At 53.5% G+C, this 22,982-nt stretch overlaps 1 protein-coding gene across 2 annotated transcripts in view; it reads right to left on the minus strand.

Moving 5' to 3' along the window:
- Positions 1 to 4,193: 4,193 nt before the first annotated feature.
- Positions 4,194 to 22,982, minus strand: part of Nckap5l (NCK associated protein 5 like) — a 36,061-nt gene continuing 17,272 nt past the window's right edge. Inside the window, exons 2-13 of one of the 2 annotated variants that reach the window (XM_004637791.3) lie at positions 18,124 to 18,189; positions 16,053 to 16,181; positions 15,261 to 15,329; positions 15,139 to 15,177; positions 14,825 to 14,944; positions 11,672 to 11,785; positions 7,930 to 10,538; positions 6,385 to 6,547; positions 6,111 to 6,192; positions 5,634 to 5,942; positions 5,403 to 5,545; positions 4,194 to 5,083 (exon numbers count right to left, since the gene is read on the minus strand). In XM_004637791.3, coding sequence (XP_004637848.1) covers positions 4,871 to 5,083; positions 5,403 to 5,545; positions 5,634 to 5,942; positions 6,111 to 6,192; positions 6,385 to 6,547; positions 7,930 to 10,538; positions 11,672 to 11,785; positions 14,825 to 14,944; positions 15,139 to 15,177; positions 15,261 to 15,329; positions 16,053 to 16,175 — 3,984 coding nt within the window. In that variant the 5' untranslated portion in view covers positions 16,176 to 16,181; positions 18,124 to 18,189 and the 3' untranslated portion in view covers positions 4,194 to 4,870. Of the gene's footprint in view, positions 5,147 to 5,402; positions 5,546 to 5,633; positions 5,943 to 6,110; positions 6,193 to 6,384; positions 6,548 to 7,929; positions 10,539 to 11,671; positions 11,786 to 14,824; positions 14,945 to 15,138; positions 15,178 to 15,260; positions 15,330 to 16,052; positions 16,182 to 18,123; positions 18,190 to 22,982 lie in introns of both variants that reach the window. The other variant, XM_023722722.1, reaches the window with a different exon arrangement.

The following is a 22,982-nucleotide window of genomic DNA, read 5'->3' on the forward strand; positions in this document are numbered from 1 at the left end:
TGTATTATTTGTTGAAACTGTACTTTCGATTTGATTTGAAACTGTCTCATTGCTATATGTTTATCAATAAAACTTTGAAAAGAAAAAAAAAAAGTCAATTAGGCCTCGATTCTCCTTACCCAGTCTCCTGCACTCTCTTCTGCATTGTCACATGCTTGGTACTTTATTCCCACAAGTGTAAAGATAGGTTTGTGCTGGGTGGAGGGGTGTCTACAATCCCAGCCACCTGGGAGGTTGAGGCGGGAGTATTCCTTGAGCATAGGAGTTTGAGGCTAGCCTGAGCAACACATCAGGACCTCATTTTTTTTTTTTTTTCTCCGAATATCTTCAGGGCAGCTTTGGCTGTCTTGTGTTCTGGGGATTGAACCACAGCAACCTGAGCCTGACTGCTTTGTTGAAGCAGCCACTTAAAGAACTGAGCTAAGAGGCAGGACCCCCAAGACCTCATCATGAAAACAAATAAAACACAAAAGAAGGGCTGAGTATGTAGCTCAGTGGCAGAGTGTGTGCTTAGAAAGCTCAAAGCCCTAGATTTGATTCCTGTGGTACACACCCGTGTCCCCAGAAAAAACAACAGAACATCTGTCTGTTTCAGAACAGCTTTCTCTGTCTGTCTGTCTGTCTGTCTGTCTGTCTGTCTGTCTCTCTCTCTCTCTCTCTCTTCAGAGTCTCACTATGTATCTCAGAGTTTGAGAGCAGTAACACTCCAGTAACAGTGGGCATACTTGACCTTTTCTTTTCCTTTTTTATTTTTTGAGACAGTATCTCCGGCTGGGTATGGTGGTACACCCCTGTAATCTCAGCACTCAGGAGATGCAGGAGGATTGCTGTGAGTTTGAGTTCAGCCTGGGCTATATAGTGATTTCAAAACTGGCCTGAAGTGCATAGTGAGACCCTGTCTCAAAAGGGGGCGTGGAGATTGAGATCAGCTGATTATGGACTAAAACCTCTACAAACTGTGAACTAAATCTTTCCTCCCTTAACTTTGGGCAACAGGTGTTTTGTCTCAACAAGAAAATTAACCAAGACAACCCTTACCCCTTCTTCATTTTTTGAGGCAGGGGTCTCACTAAGCTGCTAAGTTGCTTGGGGTCAAACTTGCCATCCTGCCTCAGCTTCCCAGAGTATCGGGAGCACAGGTGTATGCCACCCCACTAGGCTCCTTTTCCTCTTGACCCACTCTGAAGAGCTTTCCTTTCCATCACTGTTCTTGTCAAGGTCACCACTGACCCCACACTAAACTCAAAGGGCAATTTTTAATTCTTGTTTCAGCAGCACAGTAGCAGCAGCTGGGCTGATACACTCATCCCTTCTTGGAACATTTCCTTGATTTACACCCAGGACTCCACATTCTGGTGGTGCCACCTCTCCGGTCTCTGCTGTCACTCCCATCTCATTTTCTCTGACTGCTAGAGAATGAGGATCTTCCCACCTCTCCCAGCTTTGGTGACCTCATCTCATCATCTGGTTTTAAATCACAGCCACATGCGGATGACTTACATGCTGTGTCTCCAGCCCAGGCCTCTTCGTCACACTCTGGACTTCCGGAACCAGCAGAGTACTCCACATTTTCCCTCAGGTATTGTCCAACAATAGATTTAACCGATTTAACACATCTGACACCCAACTCTTGTTATACCTTCCCCCAAGTCTGTTCTGCCCAGTGTCCCTGTGTCAGCCGGGCTCACCCACAACTCTGCCTTACAGTTGTTCCAGCACCTTTGGGGTCATGCTGGCTCCTCTTGCCAAGAATTCCTGTCTCTCTTGCTTCCGGCTGGCCAGGTTTCTGCCATCTCTCACCCAGGACAAGAGGTTGCTCTCTCCTCTCTTGCTCTGCACTTGCCCATCCCAGTCTGTTCTCATCGCTGCAATGAGCCCTTTTCTGCCAGGAGTGAAGGCCACAGTCCCTACTGCACCTTCGAGACACTACATGATCTCTTCCTCTCCCAAAGTTGGCAGAAATTAAGTTTGGTAACACTTCATGAAGTGGGGAAGATGTGGGGAGATATGCCTGTGTGTCACCTGGCCTGAAAAGGGTCCTTTTCCTATCAGCCCACACTGTCCCAGGGGCCAAGGTGACACACCTTGCATTTACAAACAGGAGGGAACACAGCTCAGCACCAGCCTGCACAGGTCCCGATGGGAACAAGAGGGACATCCTTTGGTTTCGGCATGGAAGCAGCAGACTGCAGAATCCAGCCCACTGTGCCAAACTCAGTCCCGGAAAGGAAACAGAAATATTCTGCAGACCAATCAGTCAGTTAGGAATCAGGGAGACCCCACGGGAAGAATACAACTGGAAGCATGCAGACTTCTCTGAACTCACTTGGGAAGCAGACATTTGCATTTTGGCAATGTCACCCTTACGGCTTTAAGAGTGGGAGAACAACTTGGAAACAAGAGGTTAAAAAAAAAGGATCCTTACTAAAAAAAAAAAAAAAAAGAAAGAAAGAAAAAGACATTGGACTTGATCCTTCTCTAAGTGTTAACTATTTTTTTAGTGTTGTTAATTTCTCAGTGATGACTTTAGCTAAAGGAACAGGAAAGAGGACAAAGCGGACAGGAAGAGCAGAAAGCTGAGAGTCTGGCCCCACCAGATCTGCTGCAGATGAGAAAAGCCAGTCTGGAGAAGGGGTGCAGCTTTCTCAATGAACCTAGACTGGCAAAGGCTCTCAATTGCGTCTGCTGCTCTCAAGCCCAGCCTGCTAGGAACCGGATGAGCGCAGGAGCAGGAGACTGAAGTGCAGACCAAAAAGGGCAAAGCTGCGCACCCAGCTGGCACCATCGTCCCAGGCTCTGGCCCTGCTCAGCCCCACCCCCAGGTCATTTGCGGGGCTGAGGGGAAGGCTGCCTGGCCAGGGCCGTGGTTAGGAGCTTCGGGGCTGCCAGGTAAGGCAGGTGTTTGGTGAGGAAATCCTGAGAGACACCACTGAAAGGAGCTGGTGTAAAGGGCGGCACGGACACCCTCCCTACCCACAACCTCCCTACCCTACCCTCTGTGGTCTGTCAGAGTACAGGACTGAAACCCAGCAGCACTCCTGAGAATTTGCTGGTTTTTTCCTTCAGCGCTGGGGATCCAATCCAGGGCTGTGTGGATGTGAGAAACATGCTCTACCACAGAGCTCAGCCCCAGCCCTATGACTGAGTGTTCAATGTGCCTGGAAGTACTCCCTGCCAGATGGATCTACCCTCAGCTCTGAAGCCTGTGGTGCCACACAGCAGGACACGTGCACCACATCCTACAGGATTCCACCTTCCACACACTAGCAGTCCACAGTCCCAGCCACAAGTCCAGCGTTCCAAGCACTTATGCTGCCAGGCAGCCTTCGGGGCTGTCCTGGGGAGCAGGCGGGTGGGTCAGCTCCATTAGGGTGACTGGTCACCCGATTCACATACAGGCCCTCACCTAGCTTCATCCTCCATGGGAAGTCCACAGGGCCTCTGAAATAGCTCTTGTATGCACAGACCCGCCACATCTCATTTCCGCTGCTTCCCTTCCTACGCTGAGTTTTATTAGAGTTGGAGGCGACATCTTGGAATCCAATGTAGAAACTAGGCTTTCCTCTAACCTGCTTCCTTAAATCATTTTATTTTTATTTATTTATTTATTTTTTTTTTTTTTTTTTTTTTTTTTTTTTTTTTTTTTTTTTTTTTTGGGGGGTGGGGGCCGGCTCAGCCCACCTGGGGGCAGGGCTGGCTGGCATGTGGTGCTGGGGATTGAACCGCGGTCCCTGTGCTTTGCTTAGCTTGTTCTATGTAGGTGCTTTAGACCACTGAGCCATCTCACCAGCCCCTTAAATCATTTTAGAAATGACTGGGTTGCATTTGAGAAACCCACGGTAAGATTACACAGTGGCATTAAGTTGTGCGATTACAGTTCTGTGTGGCCTCTGGCCCCAGAAGCTCTGAATTGGCCTGTCCTCTGTACACACCAAGGAGCTTGAATGAGGCTCTGTCATTCTGTCCTCCTCTGAGGGGGTGCCTACCCTTCTGCACCACCCAGGGCAGCCTGGGGGAATCTTCCCATTCCTAGGTGCAGTACAGCGTTCAGTCACATCTTAGGGTGACTCTAGCCAGCTCGAGTGTGTGCGTAGCTGCCTCACAAGGGCCTGGGGCGCCTCAACCTGGCATCCATATGGGACCCACATACTCACATACCTGCCTGCCCAACTCCTTGCACACAACAAGCCAAGTCAGAGTCGGGAGGTGTTTCCATGTTTTATTAGGGTAATGGCGGAAGCAGAGGCTGGAAGCAGAGCAGCCAGATAAATTAACCGCAGTACGGGCTGGGAAGTGGGGACTGAGCCAGGCGCTTTTATATAAAAACAAAAACAAAATCCAAAAAAAAACCACAACAGACCCCAAGGGTATGGGGTAGGGGAGGGCAGCACCATTCAGACAGCCGGAGGACTGGGCAGAGAGAAGGCAACTTGTCCTCCTTACCCTGAAGTCCACCAATGGGGCCTTCAGAACAGCCCCATGGGGGCTTTGGGACAGGAGCAGCCAGGTTGGGCAGAGATGGCACAGCTGGTGGGCAAGAAGCCCAGCACCACAAGATGGCTCAGCCTAAGTGGGAGCTGGGGGCTGGGACACATGGTCTTGACCCCCTAGGTCCCTTAGAGGAAGAGCCTTACTCTGGATGAGCGAAGGGAGCGGGGAGGGAGTGTCTCCCTGAGCTGAGTGCAGTCATCTCCAGCCACAGCGGCGGTGGGCAGTGGGGTGTGCCAAGGACTCCTGTACCTTCTTATCCAGCTGCCTCCTTGGTCCCTTCAAGGAGGGCCCCACTGGCCTTGAGGGGCGGGGCATGAAGAGAACAGCCCAGACTGTGCACCCCAGCTGCAGGGGGGCCGTGGTGCGTGCTGCCCACCCCTCAGCCCTGACTCCCACAGGAGGAGAGTGAGTCATAGAGCGAGTCGCTGAGGGATTCCGAGGTCTCCAACCCTGGAGCACCCCTACTGGCCACTCTGCCTTCCTCGCCCATGTCCGATGTGCTGGGGGTGCGACTGCCCCCAAATACTGGGCCTTGGGGTGTAGGGGGTGGGCAGCTGGGCTCCAGGCTCTGCTTCCGGTCCACAGGCAGGGCCTGGAAAGGAGTAACTGTTGGGAAGACACTCCTCCCACTTCACGGCCGAGGCTGAGGGTATCTCTGAGGTCCACAGAGGTGAGACCAATTTCAGAGGTGGGGTAGATGACATCCAGTACTACCAACAGGGCTAGGGGGTGACAGAAACCCTCTCCTCAGGAGGGGTGGGCAGGCTGCCCAGAAGGGACACCAGGGGTGGTCTCTCAACCCTCTTCCCAGCTAGGGCTGCACAGGATACAGGCTGTATTACATTTGAGGAACCCAAGACCATCCCTTCTACTCCCTGGTTCTTTTCTTTTTTTCTTTGTGCAAGTCTCACCATGGGGGTCCTGGGCAGCCCCTCCAGTTGTCGGGGTGGGCACAAGAAAGGGTCGGAGGAGCTGCTAGCTGCCCTGGTATTCGGGAATGTCCAGTTCTTGGCCAGCTGGACAGCAGGGGGAGGGCCTGGGTCTTCACAGGGATCTGTCCAGGAAAAAGGGTAGTGGATGGTGCTGTCTGACTCAGGATCCACCCCTGGGGATCCGTCCCCCCCACCCAAGTCAGGACTCACCATCAGGACAGGTCAGATGGCCCCGGTGGCTGGGAGGAGCGGTGAGCAGCGCGGGGAAGGCTGGCATGCTGGGGTGCCGCCCACTCACCAACAATTCCTCTAGGCCGGGCACCTCCCGCTCCAGGGTGTGGGCTCGACGGGGGACTTTGGTAAGGGCTGGGGGTCGGGCTGGGGGCACCCCCGGTGGGGGCTCTAGCCGTGGTGGCTTGGCCTTGGGAAGATTCTTGCTGGGAGTCCCACTGCTGCCATGGTCAGGCGGTGGGAAGGTCCCAATGCCACTGTCCAAAGTTCGCGTCAAAGAGCCACAGGCTGGGGAGAGGGCACGTGGAGGGTGTGAGGCAGAGGCACAGCCCAGTCTGGGCTCCTGCACCTCTAAGAGCTCCTCCTGGTTCAGCTATCTCAAGATGGGACCTGTGCCAGTGTCAGGACAAGGCAGGGGATGGGGGCAGTTCCCACCCCCAGGCTGACCCTGCAGACCTGTGAAGTGTGAGGTGGGCACCGGCTCTGCCAGGCTGTCCTCCGAGGGTATCTCTTCCTGCCTCCCTGGCTCGCTGCTCGGCTGTGTGGGCACAGAAGATCCAGTATCCATTTCCATCCCATCCCAAGCCCCTGTGCCGTGGGGAGTCAGAATGTGGGCATGGGGACATGAGAACAAAAGCACCATGCCCTGAGAGTACGTGTGACTGCCGGCCCTCAGGAAGACCTCTGGAGAACCAAGCCCCTCTACCGAGCTCCTGCCCCAAGAACGTACCTTTCCAGGAGGTTTTCCACAGCCCGGAGGTGGGCCCACCAGGCCATTCCGGGGCCCACAAGCTGACCAGGGGCTCTTCGGGTCAGAGGATGCTGGCTGGAAATCCCCATACTCAGGCTTAGTCTCCCGCCAACTCTTTGGTGGCAACTCCTTACCATCCACCCTAGGGACGGGACAGTGCACATGGAGGTGAGGGAGGCCAGTGTCCAGCAAATACGCAGGCTGCTAGCATTTGAGTGTCCCCCACAGCTTCTGGTGCTTTTTTTTTTTGTTGTTGTTGTTTTGGCAGAACCGGGGATTGAATTCAGGCCCTTGCAGCAAGTGCTTATTCTACTGAGCCATCTCCCTGGCCCCACCAGTAGTTTTCTTTTGCGGAACCGGGGATTAGAACTCAGGCCCTTGCGCTTGCCAGGGAAGAACTTATTCTACTGAGTCATCTCCCCAGCCCGTTTGTAGTTTTCTTTTTGAGATAGGGTTTTGTTATGTAGTTTAGGTTGGCCTTGAACTTGCTTAGTGGTATGGAGTTCAGGCTGGCTTTGAACTCACAGCAATCCTCCTTAGTTTCCCAAGTGCTGGGATCACAGGCATGCATCACCACAGTCAGCAAGGTGGTTAAATTTCATTCTCGTGAGGTACTAAGAGGTGCTTAGAATGGACCTGGGGGTGGAGGTCATGATCAGGATTCGATATGCTCACTAGGGTAAAGCCCCAAGGTTGAAGTTATTATCAAGAGGGAGGATTTTGACTTATTCCTTTATAAAGTAGCCTACTTTAGGTATTTTTTATTTTATTTTTATTTTTTGGCAGTACCAGGGATTGAACTCAGGACCTTGCATTTGTCAGGCAGGCACTTATGCCACTGAGCTATATCCCTGGCCCCTAGGTATTTAATTATAGTAATGAGAAACAGATGAATATACCAGCCTTGGACCTTCCAATGATGCCAGTGAGGCATTCCCTCCCATCTGCCTGGGAGACAGCACTGGCAGCTGTGCCCACCAACCCTCCCTGGCACTGGCCACAGGCAGGGGAGAAGGTAAGGGCCCTCTTCCAAAGGCACCAAGGATCAACATACCCTGGCACATTATCAGACCAAGTCACAAGCTTGTCCGCTCACAACACACCCTGCCCTCTCCCTCTGATCACACTTGGCATCCAAACCCAGTCCAATCTTTGAGCTTTCTGCCTCATGGAGCCAGAAAAAGTAACCCTAAGTGGGTTCCTCCTCTTAAACCACAGCTCCCCTTATAGTAGGTACTGAAGATGGGAAGAAACTCTTCCTGCCCCTTCTTAGAGAAGACTTTCAGCAGCCCATAGTTAAGATCTAGCATTCATGTAACTACCAACAATCCCGCAAAACAGGGACTACTACTATTAACTCTTCTCAGGGGAGAGGCGGCTTTGGCAAGGCAGCCAGGTCATTAACTGTAGATGCTCTGGATGCACCCTATCCCTTCTGACCTCTGCGACACCTAAGCTTCCAGCAAGGCAGTCCCAGTGCAGAAGCAGCTGTGTGCCCAGCCCACTGGGAACCTGCCAACTCACCTGTTGAGCAGCTGCTGCATAAAGGTGTCTGCACCATGGTACATGCCAGCCAGCTGGCCCTGCACCTGTCCCAGACCGGGCCCCGGTCCTGTGGCTGGGCCCCCAGGCCGCGGGCGGGTTCTGCTGCTCAGGTAGGCCTTCTCCTCCTCCAGCGCTCGGCGCAGGTCTTCCGCCTTAGCCATCAGCTTGGAGATATTGAGGCTCTCAGCCTCCAGCTTGCGGGCTTCCACCTTGACCTCCTTCCGGAGTGGGGAGCCCCCGCTGGCTCCTTCCTTGCTCTTGGTGGCCTCTGTGCGCCGGTTCAGTGCTGGTAGCTTGCTCTTCTTAAGGCCAAACCAGCTAGCAATGCTGCTGGTGCTGCGGTGCTTGGCCTCAGAGGCTGGTGCCCGTTCCTGGCCCTGGAGCCGCAGCACGTTCTCCTCGATGCCCTTCATCACCTTCTCCTCGATGGCAGAGTGTGGGGTTGAGCCCTCGGGCACCTGGCTCGAGTCGGGGGTGCCAGGTATCAGGGATGTGGGTTGCCCTGTGGTGCTGCTACAATCTGCCCAAGATGAGCCTTTTCCCTTGTCAGGCTTGGTGGGCTCCTTGTTGACTGGGGAGGGCCCGGACCGGGGCACCACCTTGGTGGGCGACTTGGAAGGTAGTTTTGTAGGGCTGCTGTGAGGGCTTTTGCTGGATTTGCCAAGGCTAGGGGCGGAGGGGGGCACTTTTGCAGGGGTGCGGGGCACCTGGGGGCACAGGGCCCCTGCCAGCCGACTCTTGGCCAGCTCCACTTTGGTGAGGCAGCTCCTTGGTGAGATAGGCTCTAGGTCCACACGGGCCCCCATGGAGTGGGAGGAGTAGACTCGGGCCCCGGGGTCCCCAAGTCCAGGGTCCTGTTGCTTTAGGCTGCTTGTGCCTAAGGCCCCTGCCCCACGCAGAGCTCCCTTAGCCTCTGGCTGCTCAAGGGGTCGAGTGGCAGGGGGAACCAGGTCTCCAGTATTCTCTCCTGACCTGCTGGGCCCCCGGGCCTTCTCAGTGCCTGGCCTGGCTGGCACTCCATTTTTCTCTAGACACAGGGGCCCCTCAGGGCCTGTCTTGAGCTTCCCCAGAGCTGCCAGTCTGTCCCGCAGAGGTGTGTAGCCAGGATCCCCAGCTCGCCGCCCTGACCCCTGGCCAGGCTTCTTGGATGAGCTGCCTGGGGTCCTGCGGCCAGGGTGGGGAGACTCCGAGCCTGCCTTGTCAGAACTCTTCTCCTGGGGGCTCCCAAAGGGGAAAGATTCTGAGAGGCAAGGGCTGGGGGAAACTCTAGGGCTTCTGAGGCCCTCTGGGGCCTGCGGTACCTCTAGAGCCAGCTGTGGGTAGGTGGGCACCTGCAGTGGGGAGGGAGGTGGCTCTGGGGAAGACCCTCTAAAGGTGCTCCGGGACAGGTCCAGGATGTTCTCATAGCAGGGAGATGCCACTGGCCCTGGGGACAGTGTGGTGGACAAGGCTGACTGGGGGGGTCTGAGCTGTGCAGAGTCTGGGGTTGTGGGGCAGGGTGAAGGGCTGGTGGCCAGGACCTGTGCCCCCTCTGGCGACAGCTCTCCACCCAGACCTCTGCGGGCCAGCAGTGGGGAGGGGCTGCCATCTGAGCCACTGTTGCGACAGGGGATTCTTGAGTTGCGGGGAAGCTGGGGACTGAGTTGGGGGCCACCTGGACTAGGGACTTTCTCTGAGGCTGGAGGCAGCTTGAGAAACTTGAGACTTCGGGCTGGAGAGGGAAGAAGGGGTCCCTGGGCTTCCCCAGGAGAAGGGGGCCCCATATGGAGCTTGCTTTTCACCTGAGATGAGTGGGCGTGGTCAGGCTGTGAGCCCGGTGGGGCATCCTCTGTCCCTACAAACACGCTGAGGAAGGGGAGGGGCCCCTGGCCCTCTGAGGTAGCACCAAAGCCCAGTCTGTGGGCCTCTGGGGCACCCCCACCCCAAGCTGACTTCAGGAGACCTTTAGACTTGGATAGCTGTGGGGGCCCCTGATCTGGGGAGGATGGCTGCCCGAGACCAGGGTGGTCCCCATTGAGTGGGCCTGCAGCTCCGGCCAGAAAGGCCTGTAGGTAAGTCTCTGTGTCCTCAAGGAGCTGGCCCAAGTTCAACTGCTTTCGAGCCAGAGCACCCAGCAGGGTGTCGGGGCTAGGGGCTTCATTAGGGTCACCTGCCTCATCAGAAGAGGAAGAGGAGCTGCTGCCTGGTGTGCAATGTGTGCCTTGGGCCTGTGGTGGGGCACTATTAGGGCCCCAAGGCCGCCTAGAACTCTCTTCCTCCCCTGGGCCTGCCAAGAGGCGATCCCAGTGCAGCAGGCCTCCCAAGCTACCAGGGCCAACTAGCAGGTAGGACCCCCAGGGCGAGGGTTCAGCCTGGGGGGGCCCACATAACTCGCCATTGATGGGTTCAGGGGAGCCAGGCCCATGGCCTGGAGGATGCCAGGGGGTGGCAGGTGAGCACAGGAGCAAGGGGTCAGTCTCTTCCAGGGCTCGAAGCACCTCCAGAATCTGGGCTTTCTTCCGAAGGAATGGTGAGAGGGCATCCAATGCTGGGGGTGGGGCAGCGGGGGGCCCTGGGCCTCCTGGTCGCAGCTGCTGTTCCCAACACACCTGGGGGGCAGAAGGAGATGTGAGGAGGGACTCATGTGTAGCTGGCATCCTATCCTGAGCACAGGTCCTGAGCTGGCTGCAACCGAGCATGCTAGGATCAGGGCAGACCTGGCTGCATGTGTCTGTGTCTTCAAAGAAACTGAGAGTTCTCAGGCGATGATGGCTCAGCTTCCTCAGGGGATGCTGAGCCCTAGGTACCCCAACTCTTATACCTGGCCCATTTGGGACAGGGTGGGCATCCCACATTCTCTTCTTGGCTATCTCCACTGCTGTTTGGGTTGGCATAGCTGACCAGCTACAACTCTGACCTCTGTGCTTATCCCAGTTCATTTTTCAGGCTCCAGAAAAAATAGAGTATCAAGAAGGCATGCAGGGGCCGGGGAGATGGCTCAGTAGAAAAAGCGCTTGATTGACAAAGGCAAGGATCTGAGTTCAATCCCTGGTTCCGCCAAAAAAAAAAAAAAAAAAAAAAAAAGAAGAAGGCATGTGATGTGGCCAGGGCCTAAGTGAGGCAGGGAAAACAGGGCCAGGCCTTCCCGCCAATCTGATCTCCATGAGTCAGGAGCAGGAGATGGCCCCGAGCAAGCCCTTCCCTGCGGCTGCTGCTCAGCCCCTTCTGGAGTCTGGGGCAGTATTTAACTGCACCCTCTCTGGGTCAGACTGTGTATGTTCAGGGCCAGTTCCACCCAGCTGTCTGACCTCTGCTAAGTTATCTGACCTCTAAGCGTCATGATGTCATCTGTAAAGTGAGATGGTAATTAAACTGAACCTCATAAAATAAGATAAAAGAGCCCCAGGGTGCCCTGCACAATGCTTGGCATGAAACAGAGGAGTTCGGCAAGTGTTAACTATGACTCTCACTGCATTACTAACCCATCTGCTCTGCAGGCCAGCAGCTGGGGGTGGGGATCTGTTTTTCCTGGTGTGAGGTGGACAGCTGAGGGCTCACATTTCCACATTTCCAGCCTGGACAGGAGTCTGTACAAGGGAAGCAGTCGTTCCCCTGAGGCTCATCAGGAGCCAGCACTGGGGCACCAGCTGACCACAGACCACACTGTGTCCCAGCATCATGACTGGGACAACTTTACCGCTTCCCTTGCCTCACACATCATAACTATAAACCTGTCTCCTACCTCTCTCTGCCCAGAACAATGTCCCAGAGGCAGCAAGGTGGCCGGTCCCTCGGCGGTACCCAGGGAGGGGGAGGCTGGTGGCTCTGAGGGTGGCTGGAGCGGAGTGAGTGAGATCTGCAGAGGAAAAGCACATTTAGCACGTTTGCTGTCTGGCCCCTCACGAAGCCAGGCATTTGGCCCAAGGTGCCCTCCAGGGACCTCTGCCGCACAGTCAGGCTCTTGTGACTACTCCCATGTGCTGTGAGAACAAAGAACTTTAGGAGATTATGTCACAAGTTCTTTTTTTTTTTTTTTCAGTACCAGGGATTCAACTCAGGACCTTGCACTTATTTCTACTGAGCCATCTCCCTAGCCCTGTGTACTTGGTTCTTACAAGGTCTCACTATGCAGCTTGGACTCATGGTAATCCTTCTGTTTTCAGCCTCCCCAGTGCTGGGATTACAAGTGTGTACCACTATGCCTGGACTCTGTGGCTGGCTTACCCCACCCTGGGGGTGGGGCCGGCGCAGCATGTAGTGCCAGGGATCAAACAGTGGTCCCTGCACTTGCCTAAGCAGGTGCTTTAGTCCACTGAGCTGTCTTGCCAGCCCCGTCACAAGTTCTTTTGAAGCTAGTGCAAGCCTAGGTGGTAGGCAGGAGGGTCCAGACAGGGCTCTGGAGAAAGAGTAGTACCCTGGAGCCAATGGGCAGTGCTGCTACAGCCTGGGGCCCACCTGGGCTCCAGCACCACTCTGCTTTTCTAGAGGGCTTCCTGCCCTACTACAAAAGGGGCCATCACAACAGTCCCTTTCAGTTCTCATCACCTGTGATCTGAGGAAACGGGAGATTATAGATGGTTGATGGCAAAGAGCAATCATTTCAGCCTCCCCAAGCCAATCTCATGTGAAACATCTACTCTGAGGACTGCCAAAATAGGCAATTTAATCATGGACCACTTCTGGTTCTTGAGAACATTGATTTCCTTCTCTCAGGCATCTTGACTGGGACAACTTTAGCCCTTCCCTTGCCCTTACTCATCATAAATGTAAACCTGTCTCTGCATCATCTCTCGGCCCCACCTCTGCAGCCAGCAGCTCCTGCTTGGCATTTCAGTCCCTCTCCTGGACTTGGTTTGGTGGCCTTTCCCCCTTGCATGCATAAGGCACCCTGAGGCATCTTTCTTGTTTTTCTTTCTGTGGTTCTGGAGATTGATCCCACAGCCTCATCCATGATGGGCAAGCACTCCACCATGGATTTACAGGCCCAGCCCCTGCCTTTGCGCCCAAAAGCCTCCAACCCAGCCACTGCCCATGGAAACAACTCTGAATTTCCTCCTGTTTCTGTCACCGACTGTCTTCTCACAGCTCTTTTGATCTAGGCAAGCCAAGTGCAACAGCGTGGTGCTCCCTAGCTTCCCTGCTCATGGAGCCTTGTGAATGCAGTTGCTTCCAAAGGGACTCTCTTCTCCCCGCCCCGCCCCCCCACCCCCCGTGACACCCTCTGCGACTCTCCCATCCATCCAAGCCCAGGTTCAATGTCATCTCCTTACAGGAACTGTCCCCAGTCCCTAAGGGCTTGTTCCCTAAGCCCCCGGCCAGACGCACTGTCTCACATGGCTGTGTGTAGACCTGTCTCTCAGCAGTCCCAGCCATTCAGCATTAAGTCACGCACCCAAGCCACAGCGCTGGGCGCTTTGCAATCAGTCCAACTCCACACGCGCTGGCAAAGGCACTGCTCACAAGAGAGCTTAATTAGCATTTGCTCAAAGGAGCTTTCGTCCTAGCAAAGCACAAATTGGGAATCATGTTAATAATGACAAATAGCTGCCATTTATTGCCTGGCTATGATGGGCTAAACCTATATATTATCTGATTTAATCCTTACAACAATCTGTGATATAGGGGGAAAAAACAAAACAACAACAATAACCCTATAGTTTGTAAAGTTAGGTAATTTGTCCAAGGTTGCACTTAGCTAAGAAGTGGCTAAGCCAGCACTCTAGCCCCAGTTTATCTGAGGCCAAGATTCTTGCTCTTCCCATTACGTCATGTTATTCCTGGGAACCGTAAATCTGTTGTTCCAAACACCAACGCACCCCAAAATCCATACAGGTAAAAAAAAAAAAATGACTTAAAGCTGCTTCCCCTCTATCACTATGGCTGGTGAGAAGTAGCAAGCTTCTTGGTGGACACAGTCCTCACGGGGTCCCAGGTAACCCTGAAGCACGAAGAGAGATGCATGCAGTGTCCACGGCTGGCTGGGGCCAGTTCTGCACTGCCTAGGTACTAGTGACTCCAGCAAGGCCACAGTGACAGGCGCTTCCTCTACAAGGGCAACACTTCCTGTGAGCAGAGGGATTCCCTGCTTGGAGCCTGTGGGCCAAGAGCTGCACGGATTGCATCCAAAAGACACAAATTCAGACAGACAGCCAAATCCCTCCACCCACAGAAAGCGCTTTTCTTCTTGTCAAAAGGGGAGGTGGGGCTAGCTGACCTCAACTTGCTGCTCCCTTTGGCCACCTGGAGCAGCTCTGGACCCTCCCACCCCAGTGCCTCAACCCATCTTTGGGGGTTCCTGACAGGCTCAGGACATGCTAACTCAGTCCCAGAAGCCTCCTCCTGCTGCTGGGGCAAGTAGGTGGCAGGGCTAGCAGCAGAGACAAGCGTCTGTGAGCATACATGTGCTCCACGGTGGGGATGTGCAGTGATCCGTGCCCACAGTCACGGGGGTGAAGCGCCTCTCCTGACCTTTCTGTGACACCAAGCCCTGGGCTGCTGTATGCAAGGCCCCACCCCTGGCCCCGGCCCTGAAGAGGTCGTGTCACTGGCCCAAGGGGCCTCTTGGGAACTTGAAATAATTGTGTTTTCATCCTCCGCCCATCTCCCCACATAGAGCAGACACATTCTCGAACCTTCTTTCTCAACAAGGGAGGCTATCCAGCTGGGCAGCCACCTGGGAGGCGGGGACACAGCCACACTTGTGAGGACTTGGGTCTTTTTCACTCCATGTGAGATACAAATCTATGAGGCCGGGCAGGCCTTCCCTGGATGGCCACAGCCCCAGCTGCAGGGGTGTGCAGATGGCGTCCTCTTGCACGTGAGGCCAGTGCTGCGCCTTGGGGGAGGTAGCAGAGCCAGTGAGGGAAGGAAGAAGTGCGTGGTGCTGCGCACCCACCTGGGGGAGGGAGCCTGTTGTGAACTGGAGTTTCTGTTGAAAAAGGGCGCTCAGCATCTGGTTCTGTCGTTCCAGGTCAAACACTCTCTTTTTCAGCTTGATGCACTCTTCCCGAAGGTCCTGGACCAGGAAATGGAGGATGGCAGGGAGAGGGAGAGGGAGAAGGATGTGAGCAAAGGGCTGGCAAGCTTTTGAAGTTTATCACACTAATGTTTACCTCCCTGCTGGGTCCTCGGGAAGGGCCTCCCAGACTGTTCCCAGGGCCTGTCCACAGGGCAGGGTTAAGGGTGACCACGTCTCCTGGGGCCACTTACCTTCTGGTTCAGCAGTGCCTGCACCACGTGGTTGGCAACCTGAGGACAGAAAGCCCGAGGCTAAGCTGACCGGCGTCTCCCTCCCCTTCCCTCCCCAGTGCACCACTGCTGAGCCCACAGACCTCATCCAGACAGCGCTCGTAAGTCTCCCGCTGGTTCTCGTTGGCCTGGGCAAGTGCAGAGTTTTCTGCCTGCAGGAGTGGAGGAGGATGAGAATAAGAAGAGGAGGGCTTTGGGACCAGTCCTCCTCCAGGGCAAATTCCTTTTGGGCAAGAGGCAGGAAGGAGTCTACTAGCTATAGCCCTGTTTGAGGCCAAAAACCTGCAGAGACCAAGGGCAGCCAGAGCGCAGAGCTGAGATGGGTGGGTTTTCTATGAACCCCAACCTTCTTCAGTGAGGCTGGAGGGCTGGAAATACAGTGACTAGGAAGACACAAATGGGAGGCGCCAGGTACAGGTGACTGGAGAGGAGGTCACGGTCTTCTTTTTTTTTTTTTAGTTTTTTGAGGTAGGGTCTTACTTAGGTAGCCCAGGCTGGCCTTGAACTGTTGTGTGCCACTACACCCAGCTGAAGACAGTCTTAAAAATGCGGCAAAGTGCTGTTTGGGGAACCCTGCCTTCTTTACCTCCTGTGCCCCTTGTCATTTAACCCCTGCCTCCTGTAGCCTCTGTCATTGTCCCTTTCCCTTGAGTCAGTAGAAGCACGAAAGGGAGAAGTGATATTTGAGGTTAGGACAATATACTCATGCATTTTGTCCTCAGGCTAGAGAGCTAAGAGCAAGGAAAGAGTTTATTGGAGGAGTGCTTTTTAAAAGAAACGTTCAGTCTCTCAGGCCTGGCCAAAGGGTTGGAGGAAGGCCCACCCCGAGCTCAGAAAGGCAGCACTTCCGCCCCACCCTGCTCCCTGCCACACACCTCGAGCTCTCGCAGTCGGTGCAGAAGCTCCTGGCAGCTGCTGGGCTCCATGCTGCCATCAGCACCTTCTCCTGGCGCTGGGTATCCAGGTCCCCCGGCTGTCTGGTCCATGGCCTCGGACATCAGGTCCTGGGAACCACAGCAAGAAGAAACCTCAGCAGGTTACTCCAGGGCACGAGGAGGAATGAGCACTGAGACAAGGCTCCTCAGTGTTCTCAGCATTTAGGCTGGTGTCATCTATGCGCCGTAGACACACACTATAACCATTCAGCATTGGGCTCGGTCTCCTGCTCGTTCTGCCCATCTTAGGAACAGGGACCTCTAGTTTATAGATTCCCACACTTGCACATGGCCTGTCACAGGTCAGACAGACCCTAACCTTTCTGCTGGGATCAGCCTCAAAATGGCCAGTGAATCAGCCTCTCTATGCTGCAGTGACCCCATTTACAAAATAACATCAATATCACCTTGTCTCGCTCAATGTTAGCAAACAAAAAATAGGCCTGTAAGAATGATTCGGAAGCAAAAACAACATCTAAAAACACACACATATTCCTTGTAGTCCCAGCACCCTGAGAGGCTGGGGAAAGAAGACGTGCTTGGGCAATCTGCTAACCTAAAGAGACTGTGACAAACAAAAAGGTCTAGAGATACACTCAGCACAAAGGCCCTGGGTTAGTCCCAGCACTACAAAAAACCAAAACAATGAACCCTATTCAAAACACATGGGGCTGGTGAGATGGCTCAGTGGTCTAAAGCACCTACTTAGAACAAGCTTAGCAAAGCACAGGGACCGCGGTTCAATCCCCCAGCACCACATGCCAGCCAGCCTTGCCCCCTGGTGGGCCGAGCTGGCCACACACACATAAATAAAATTAAAAAACAAACAAACAAACAAAAAAGAAACACATGGCCAAGATTTCTCCTTTTTTTTTTTTTTTTGTATCAGGAACTGAACCCCAGCCCTGTGATTCCTCACACTAGTAATATTCAGGTTACAAGACAAATAGGATTTTGTCCTCAGGTTCAGCGAGCCTTGCCTCGGGCAGGGACCGATCCTAGCCTCACTGCCACAAGGCTCTCACTGGCTCTGCGGTATGAGCTGAGCAAACACATGAAAGCTTTCTTAGCTTGTTCACTTCACTGATTCTCTGCATCCTGGTTCTGAAAATGGGCAAAGGGTTCTTCTTGACATGGTCACTGTGAAGGTCACATGTGAACACCTGTAGGTGGCAACCTGAGAAGCAGGCTGCAGTGGCACTGTGATGCGGGGCCCCGTGCCTCACCCCAGTCTAGGGCTCATTTCACCTGCCCCTTCCTGGCCCTCATCTTCTCCTGGACACACTGGACAGGGGCCATGTACTACGTGCCTGACACTCCCGCTTCTTGCTTCAGCTGTCCTAGACACCAGAAAGGAGGGTGGGGGAGCCACCTCTGAGGTCCCCAAGTGCCAGCCTTCTTGAGTACACTGGCCTTTCTGCTGGGGCTGCTGGACACTGCCCTCCCTTTCTTCCTGTTCATGCCTCAGGGCCCACATTCCCTGAGGTTCTGTAACAGTCTCCTCCACCAGGCTGTCCATTCCTGAGCACAGAGACATTGCACTGGCCTCTCTGTACAAACCTGCACTTGTAGTGTGCACCTGGCATGTAGGAGACGGACCACTGACAAAGCAAGTAGCCTGTCACTGACCACAGACACACATCCTGCTACCCCACCAGGTGCTTGCCTGCCTTACTTTCTGCAAGGGGTGAGTCTTTATCTTCTATATGAGTTCCCACTTCTCTGCTGGAGCAAAGTGCTCACTTCCTTGTTCTTCGTAAGTACTGTGCAGTTGAGAAATCCTTACTGTAAAAGGCTGACAACTCACCCACCCTGACTACTCCACTACCTTTTCCTCCCGCCCTCAGCCCTGACAAGAATGCCTTAGAGCTTTTGGACACAGAGGAGGGAGCCCTCGGCAGCTCATCACGGCACCTGAACCTTGGTCCTGTCCTCTCCAGTGGGGCACAGGGATGCCTCTCCCACCCACCCCTCAGCATTACCAGCAGGCACCAGCACTAAAGGCCCTCACCTGTCTCTGTCCCCTACCCAGGCTGGGACATTCAGCTTACTCTAGCAGCCAGTACGGTCACCTTGCCTGTAGAGAAACAGAGGGAGATGTCAGTCACATACAACCACAAGCATTTATGGGGCTTCTGCTGGGTACCAAGTGCCAGGACACAGGAAGAAGGAGTCTGAAAGCCTCCCTTTATGAAGCTGCCACTTTTCTGGGGGAGGCAGATAATAAACAACACTGGGCATGACAAGGTGCAGAGAGATGGCAATCAGGAAGAGCGTAAAGTGAAGTCCAGATGAGATCCTGGGTGGGAAAATCACTGAAGGCAGAGATAGAGCCAATGCACAGGTGAGACACGGGGCGCTTTATGCTCCTCCAACATACATGGCCTCCTCTAACTCTCCTGACCACAGATGGGAGGAAATGCTATAATCAAGTCCCAAGCAATAGGAAATTGTGCTAACACGCACTGAGCGCATCCTGTGTGCTGTGCAGAGCTGGACCTTTCTCTGCACCACTGGATCTGATTCTCCTAACGACCTTGGAAGGGGGCACTGGTTTGGAAAGGAAGCAGGGGGGTCTAGAGGCAAAGGCTGTTGCGCAAATCATACAGCTGGGGCACTCTGTACACTGGACAGACATCCTAGCTGTGCTGGGGTGTATAGCTCAGTGGCAGAATGCTTGTCTAGCACGTGCAAAGCTCTGGGTTTGATCTCCAGCGCTGCAACAAAACAACATGCAGCCAAACAATAAGTAAAATAACAAAAAGAGAAAAAAAAAATTCCCCCAAACAATCAAGTTGCACTGTCAGCCTCATAGAGCAACTAACATGTAAGCCATACAGTTCTAGGGCCCTCTGTAGGCACAGCCTGGAGTACAGATTTCTAGTTTTGCAGCTGACAAATTTGACTTAAAGTCCTGACTCTAAGAATCTCTTTGTTTTGCTTGTAAAATAGGAGTAAGAATACTCAATCCAAAGGGCTGGTGGAGGACAAAATGAGAGTAGATGCAGTGTCCGTCCCGAACTCCGTAACCGGATGCTTTGCCCATCACCATGGGCTGATACAGGCAGCTTGTCCCTGTCTGCTCAGCCTGGGGGCTCAGGTGCCACCTGCCCATCTTGCTCCCAGAGGCCTCCTCCCTGCACCTCCCCCAGTGCAGGCACTGTCTCTACCCTAGAAAGGAAACGGCTGGAGGCTTTGAGGTCAGGGGCACACAGACAAAGGGGAGAAAATGATTTCTTCTCAGTGTATGTGAACCACAGTGGGACCGACAGGGAGTTCTGAAAACTGAAAAGGAAAAACTGTGTAATATGTATTTTTAATACCCCACAACAACCTAAAAGCAGGCTGGCTGGCTGGCTGGCTGGCTGGCTGTCTCTCTCTCTCTCTCTCTCTCTCTCTCTCTCTCTCTCTCTCTCTCTCTCTCTTTCTCTCTTTCTCTCTTTCTCTCTCTGTAGGAAAATTTACTGGGGAAAAGGAATAGTGAGGAATAGGAATAGATCCTGAGATACAGGAGGGGTCCTGAATGGGCTGCTTTATTTTTTTTCTTTTCTTTTTGGAGATAGGTCTTGCTATATAACTCAAGCTGGCCTTGAATCAAATGCATAGCCCAGGTTGGCTTCAAACTACTGGCAATCTTCCTGCCTCAGCCAGAGTGCTAGGATTACAGGCACGTGCCACCACGCCTGGCTGGCCTTTGTTATTTTCATAGGATTAAGAATGTAGTGAGTAGAACTTTATGTGCTTGTGCTACTACCATGTTTGATATATTCAGAGATGGATAGGCCTGGAATAAAAGAAGTAATTCAGGAAATATTCTTTCCAGACAGAAAGAGGGATTACATCCAAAAAAGGCCTCAGGTGAGCACCTCTACCATCTGACTAGCTTCACCCCAACGCCTCAACTCTGGTCCCTCAACTCCTGCCTTCACTGTCCTAGAAGAGCCTGGCCCCAGAGGTCACGGCTTTTCCAGCCCTTGACCTTGTGCTTCTCCAGGGCTGGCACGTGCACGTACGTCTGTGTGCATGCATGACTGGGAGGTAGAGAAGGCTGGAAGGGGAAGGAAGGGAGCAGGACAAGTAGGGTAGCATCAGGGTCCAGAGAATAAAGCCAAACTGGGGTTTTATGTTCTTCATACAAAGAAAAAGTAAAGAAAGGATGAAGATGGTTTAGTGGATAGAGTATCTTCTCTAAAACAATAAAACAGGGGCCGGGGAGATGGCTCAGTGGAATAAGCGCTTCCCTGGCAGGCGCAAGGGCCTGAGTTCAATCCCTGGTTCCACCAAAAAAATAAAAATAAAAAAAATAAAACAGGCCCAGGGAGATGGCTCAGTAGAAACAGCACTTCCCTGGCAAGCACAAGGGCCTGAGTTCAATCCCCGGTTCTGAAAAAAAAAAAAAAAAAAACCAACCCAAAAAACAATAAAACAGATAAGCACTTAATACCGGAGTCTTTATTGTGAGGACTGGCTGTGGACTTCACCTGTATGCATGTTGTGTTTTGTGTACTAAGGAGGTCACAGATGCAATGCTCTCCACAAGCCAATCACTGCCACCCTCCAGCTCTAAGGCCCTATAAACCCCCAGAGCTGGAGGCCAAGTCCTACTGTGACCTGTGGGAGACCCTCTTGAGGTGCCAGTAATCTCTGTAAGTGGAGCTGGAGCCTGGGCAGAAGCTCTGGAAATGCTGGATGAAGGAAGGCTATGAGTCAGCCTCCTGTGGGAGAACCCTTTGTGCCTCTGCACCACAGTCTGGGCCAACTCAGGACGAGGACCTTCTTCAGTCTGTGGGAGGGCAGGAGCCCACTGCAGCCTAGACCTGTGAGGAGTCAGCGCGAGAGACTCAAACTTAAACGTGGTGGCAGAAGGAGTGCATATCTAGGAGTGGGACCCAGAGTCTGAGCTTCAGATTTCTAATAAAAGTGGGGCACAGTGGCATAAACCTGTAATCCCAGCTAAGTGAGAGGCTGAGGCAGGAGGACGGTGAGTTTGTGGCCAGCCAGGCCACTTAGAGACCCGAAGGAACAGAGATAAAAGAGAAAAGAGAGGAAGAAGGAAATGAAAGAAGAGAGAGAGGGAGAAGGGAGAGAGGGAGGGGGCAAGGAGGGAGAGAAAGAGAGAGAATTTCTCAAAGAAACTTCTGGGGTCTTTTGCAGGGAGACACCACAATCTCTAGCTACAAAACAGACTAACCTTAAACTTAGTTTTTTCAAATCTGAGGGGTTTTTTTTTTTTTTTTTTTGCCTACATCTTGGGGGAAAGGGCCAGCTTAAGTCAATTTCCCTGTGGCTACCTAGTCAGTGGGGTAGTCAGTGTCCTCTCCAGGGACAAATAATGCCCTCTCCCCACAGGATCCATAACTCAGTACTCAAGAGCACAGTGCTCAGCCCCACCTGGAGTCTGGGAAGACCCAGGCCAGGGTCTCTCAGGCGGTGCCTGGTTTTGAACTTTCCTCTGAGGGGTCCCACAATGCACCCAGGATGTTGGGTCTGGAACACCCAATGAGGTCCAGGCTGCAGGGATTGAGAAATCCAGCTTGAACTGAGAGCTCTTCCACAGTAGAACTGCCAGGGGGAGGCCCCTCCCTACACAAAGGCCTGATTCAGAGGGCGATGACTTCAGTGCTGAGGGCAGAAAGGGAAGAGGAGGGAGGAGAGAGTGCTCCCTGTAGAGGGACTAGAGGCAATCTGGGGGCAGTTAGGGAGAGGGAAAGGCAAACTGCTGTTTAGTAATCTCCAGGGATGTTGCCAAGTGCATCCGGGTGACTGTCATTTCTGGCTTAGTCCTGCCAGGCCCTGGTTCATTCCTTTCCTTCTTTTTTCAGAGTATTAGGTATTTGTCACTGAGCTACACCCCCAGCACCAAATCTCCCTTTAAAGCTAGGAAGGGACAGGGACTTTAAGGGCTGCAGAAAAGATCTGTCCATTCTGCCCCTTAAAAAAGGACAATATCTGCAGTTGCCAGGGCACAGGTAAAGCCCTCCCTGAACTCAGAGTCCAGCCTACGAGCAGCGGTCAAAGAGATGGCAATAGGCCCGAGTTCTAGCCTGGTGCCTTAGACCTCAGCCAAGGCCTTCTGGTCTGACAGCCCCTCACTCCCCAGCTGTCCCCTCCAGAGTCTTCCAGGGAGAGAAGTGGGGGCTAGAGGGAGGGCTGGGCAGCTGCAAAAGGCAGGGATGGGAAAGCTCACTTGAGTAACAGTCACCCAACTGGTCCCCTCCTCTCTCCTCCCAGCTGTTTTCTGGAATCCCTTTCATCAGTCTTACCAGCCTAGCACACCCAAGAGTCCACTTGTAAACAGCAAGCTCTCACCCTTTCCAGCCAAGATAGCTCAGAGGGCATCTTGGGAGGCTGTAAGGAGGGAGGCCTGGAGGCCAGGTTAATTTTTTTTGCAGAACCGGGGATTGAACTCAGACCCTTCTAATTCCACTGAGCCATCTCGAGCCCAGGTCAGTCAATCCCTAGGGCAAAGCATCTTTTAGCTCTAGAAATTCCAACTGGTCTCCTCCCTACATAGGCAAAGGGGGTACACAAGAATTTCCTTCCCTCCTTCTGACAAATGGTAACCAAGAGGAACAGTCATCCTGAGGCCTCTGTCCTTGGAGAAAAAGCCAGAGTCCCCTCCAACAACCTCTTCACAGGTATTCCCAGAACCTCAGTGTGACAAGGGGCAAACTGCAGCAGAAACAGGCCCTGCCCTTCCAGACAGAGCAGGAAGAAGGGCCATGATGCCATCAGCCCAAAGGCTTCCAGGGAACAGACATTCCTCACTCTGCTCCCTCCAGGCCTCCTCTTCCCAGTCTACCGCACAACCAACAACAAAAATAGCAGCTGCTGGGGAGGGGAAGGGTGAGGGCTCGACTCAGTGGGTTT

This window comes from Octodon degus, unplaced genomic scaffold, assembly GCF_000260255.1.
Source record: "Octodon degus isolate 3935 unplaced genomic scaffold, OctDeg1.0 scaffold00093, whole genome shotgun sequence".
Taxonomy (NCBI): Eukaryota; Metazoa; Chordata; class Mammalia; order Rodentia; family Octodontidae; genus Octodon; species Octodon degus.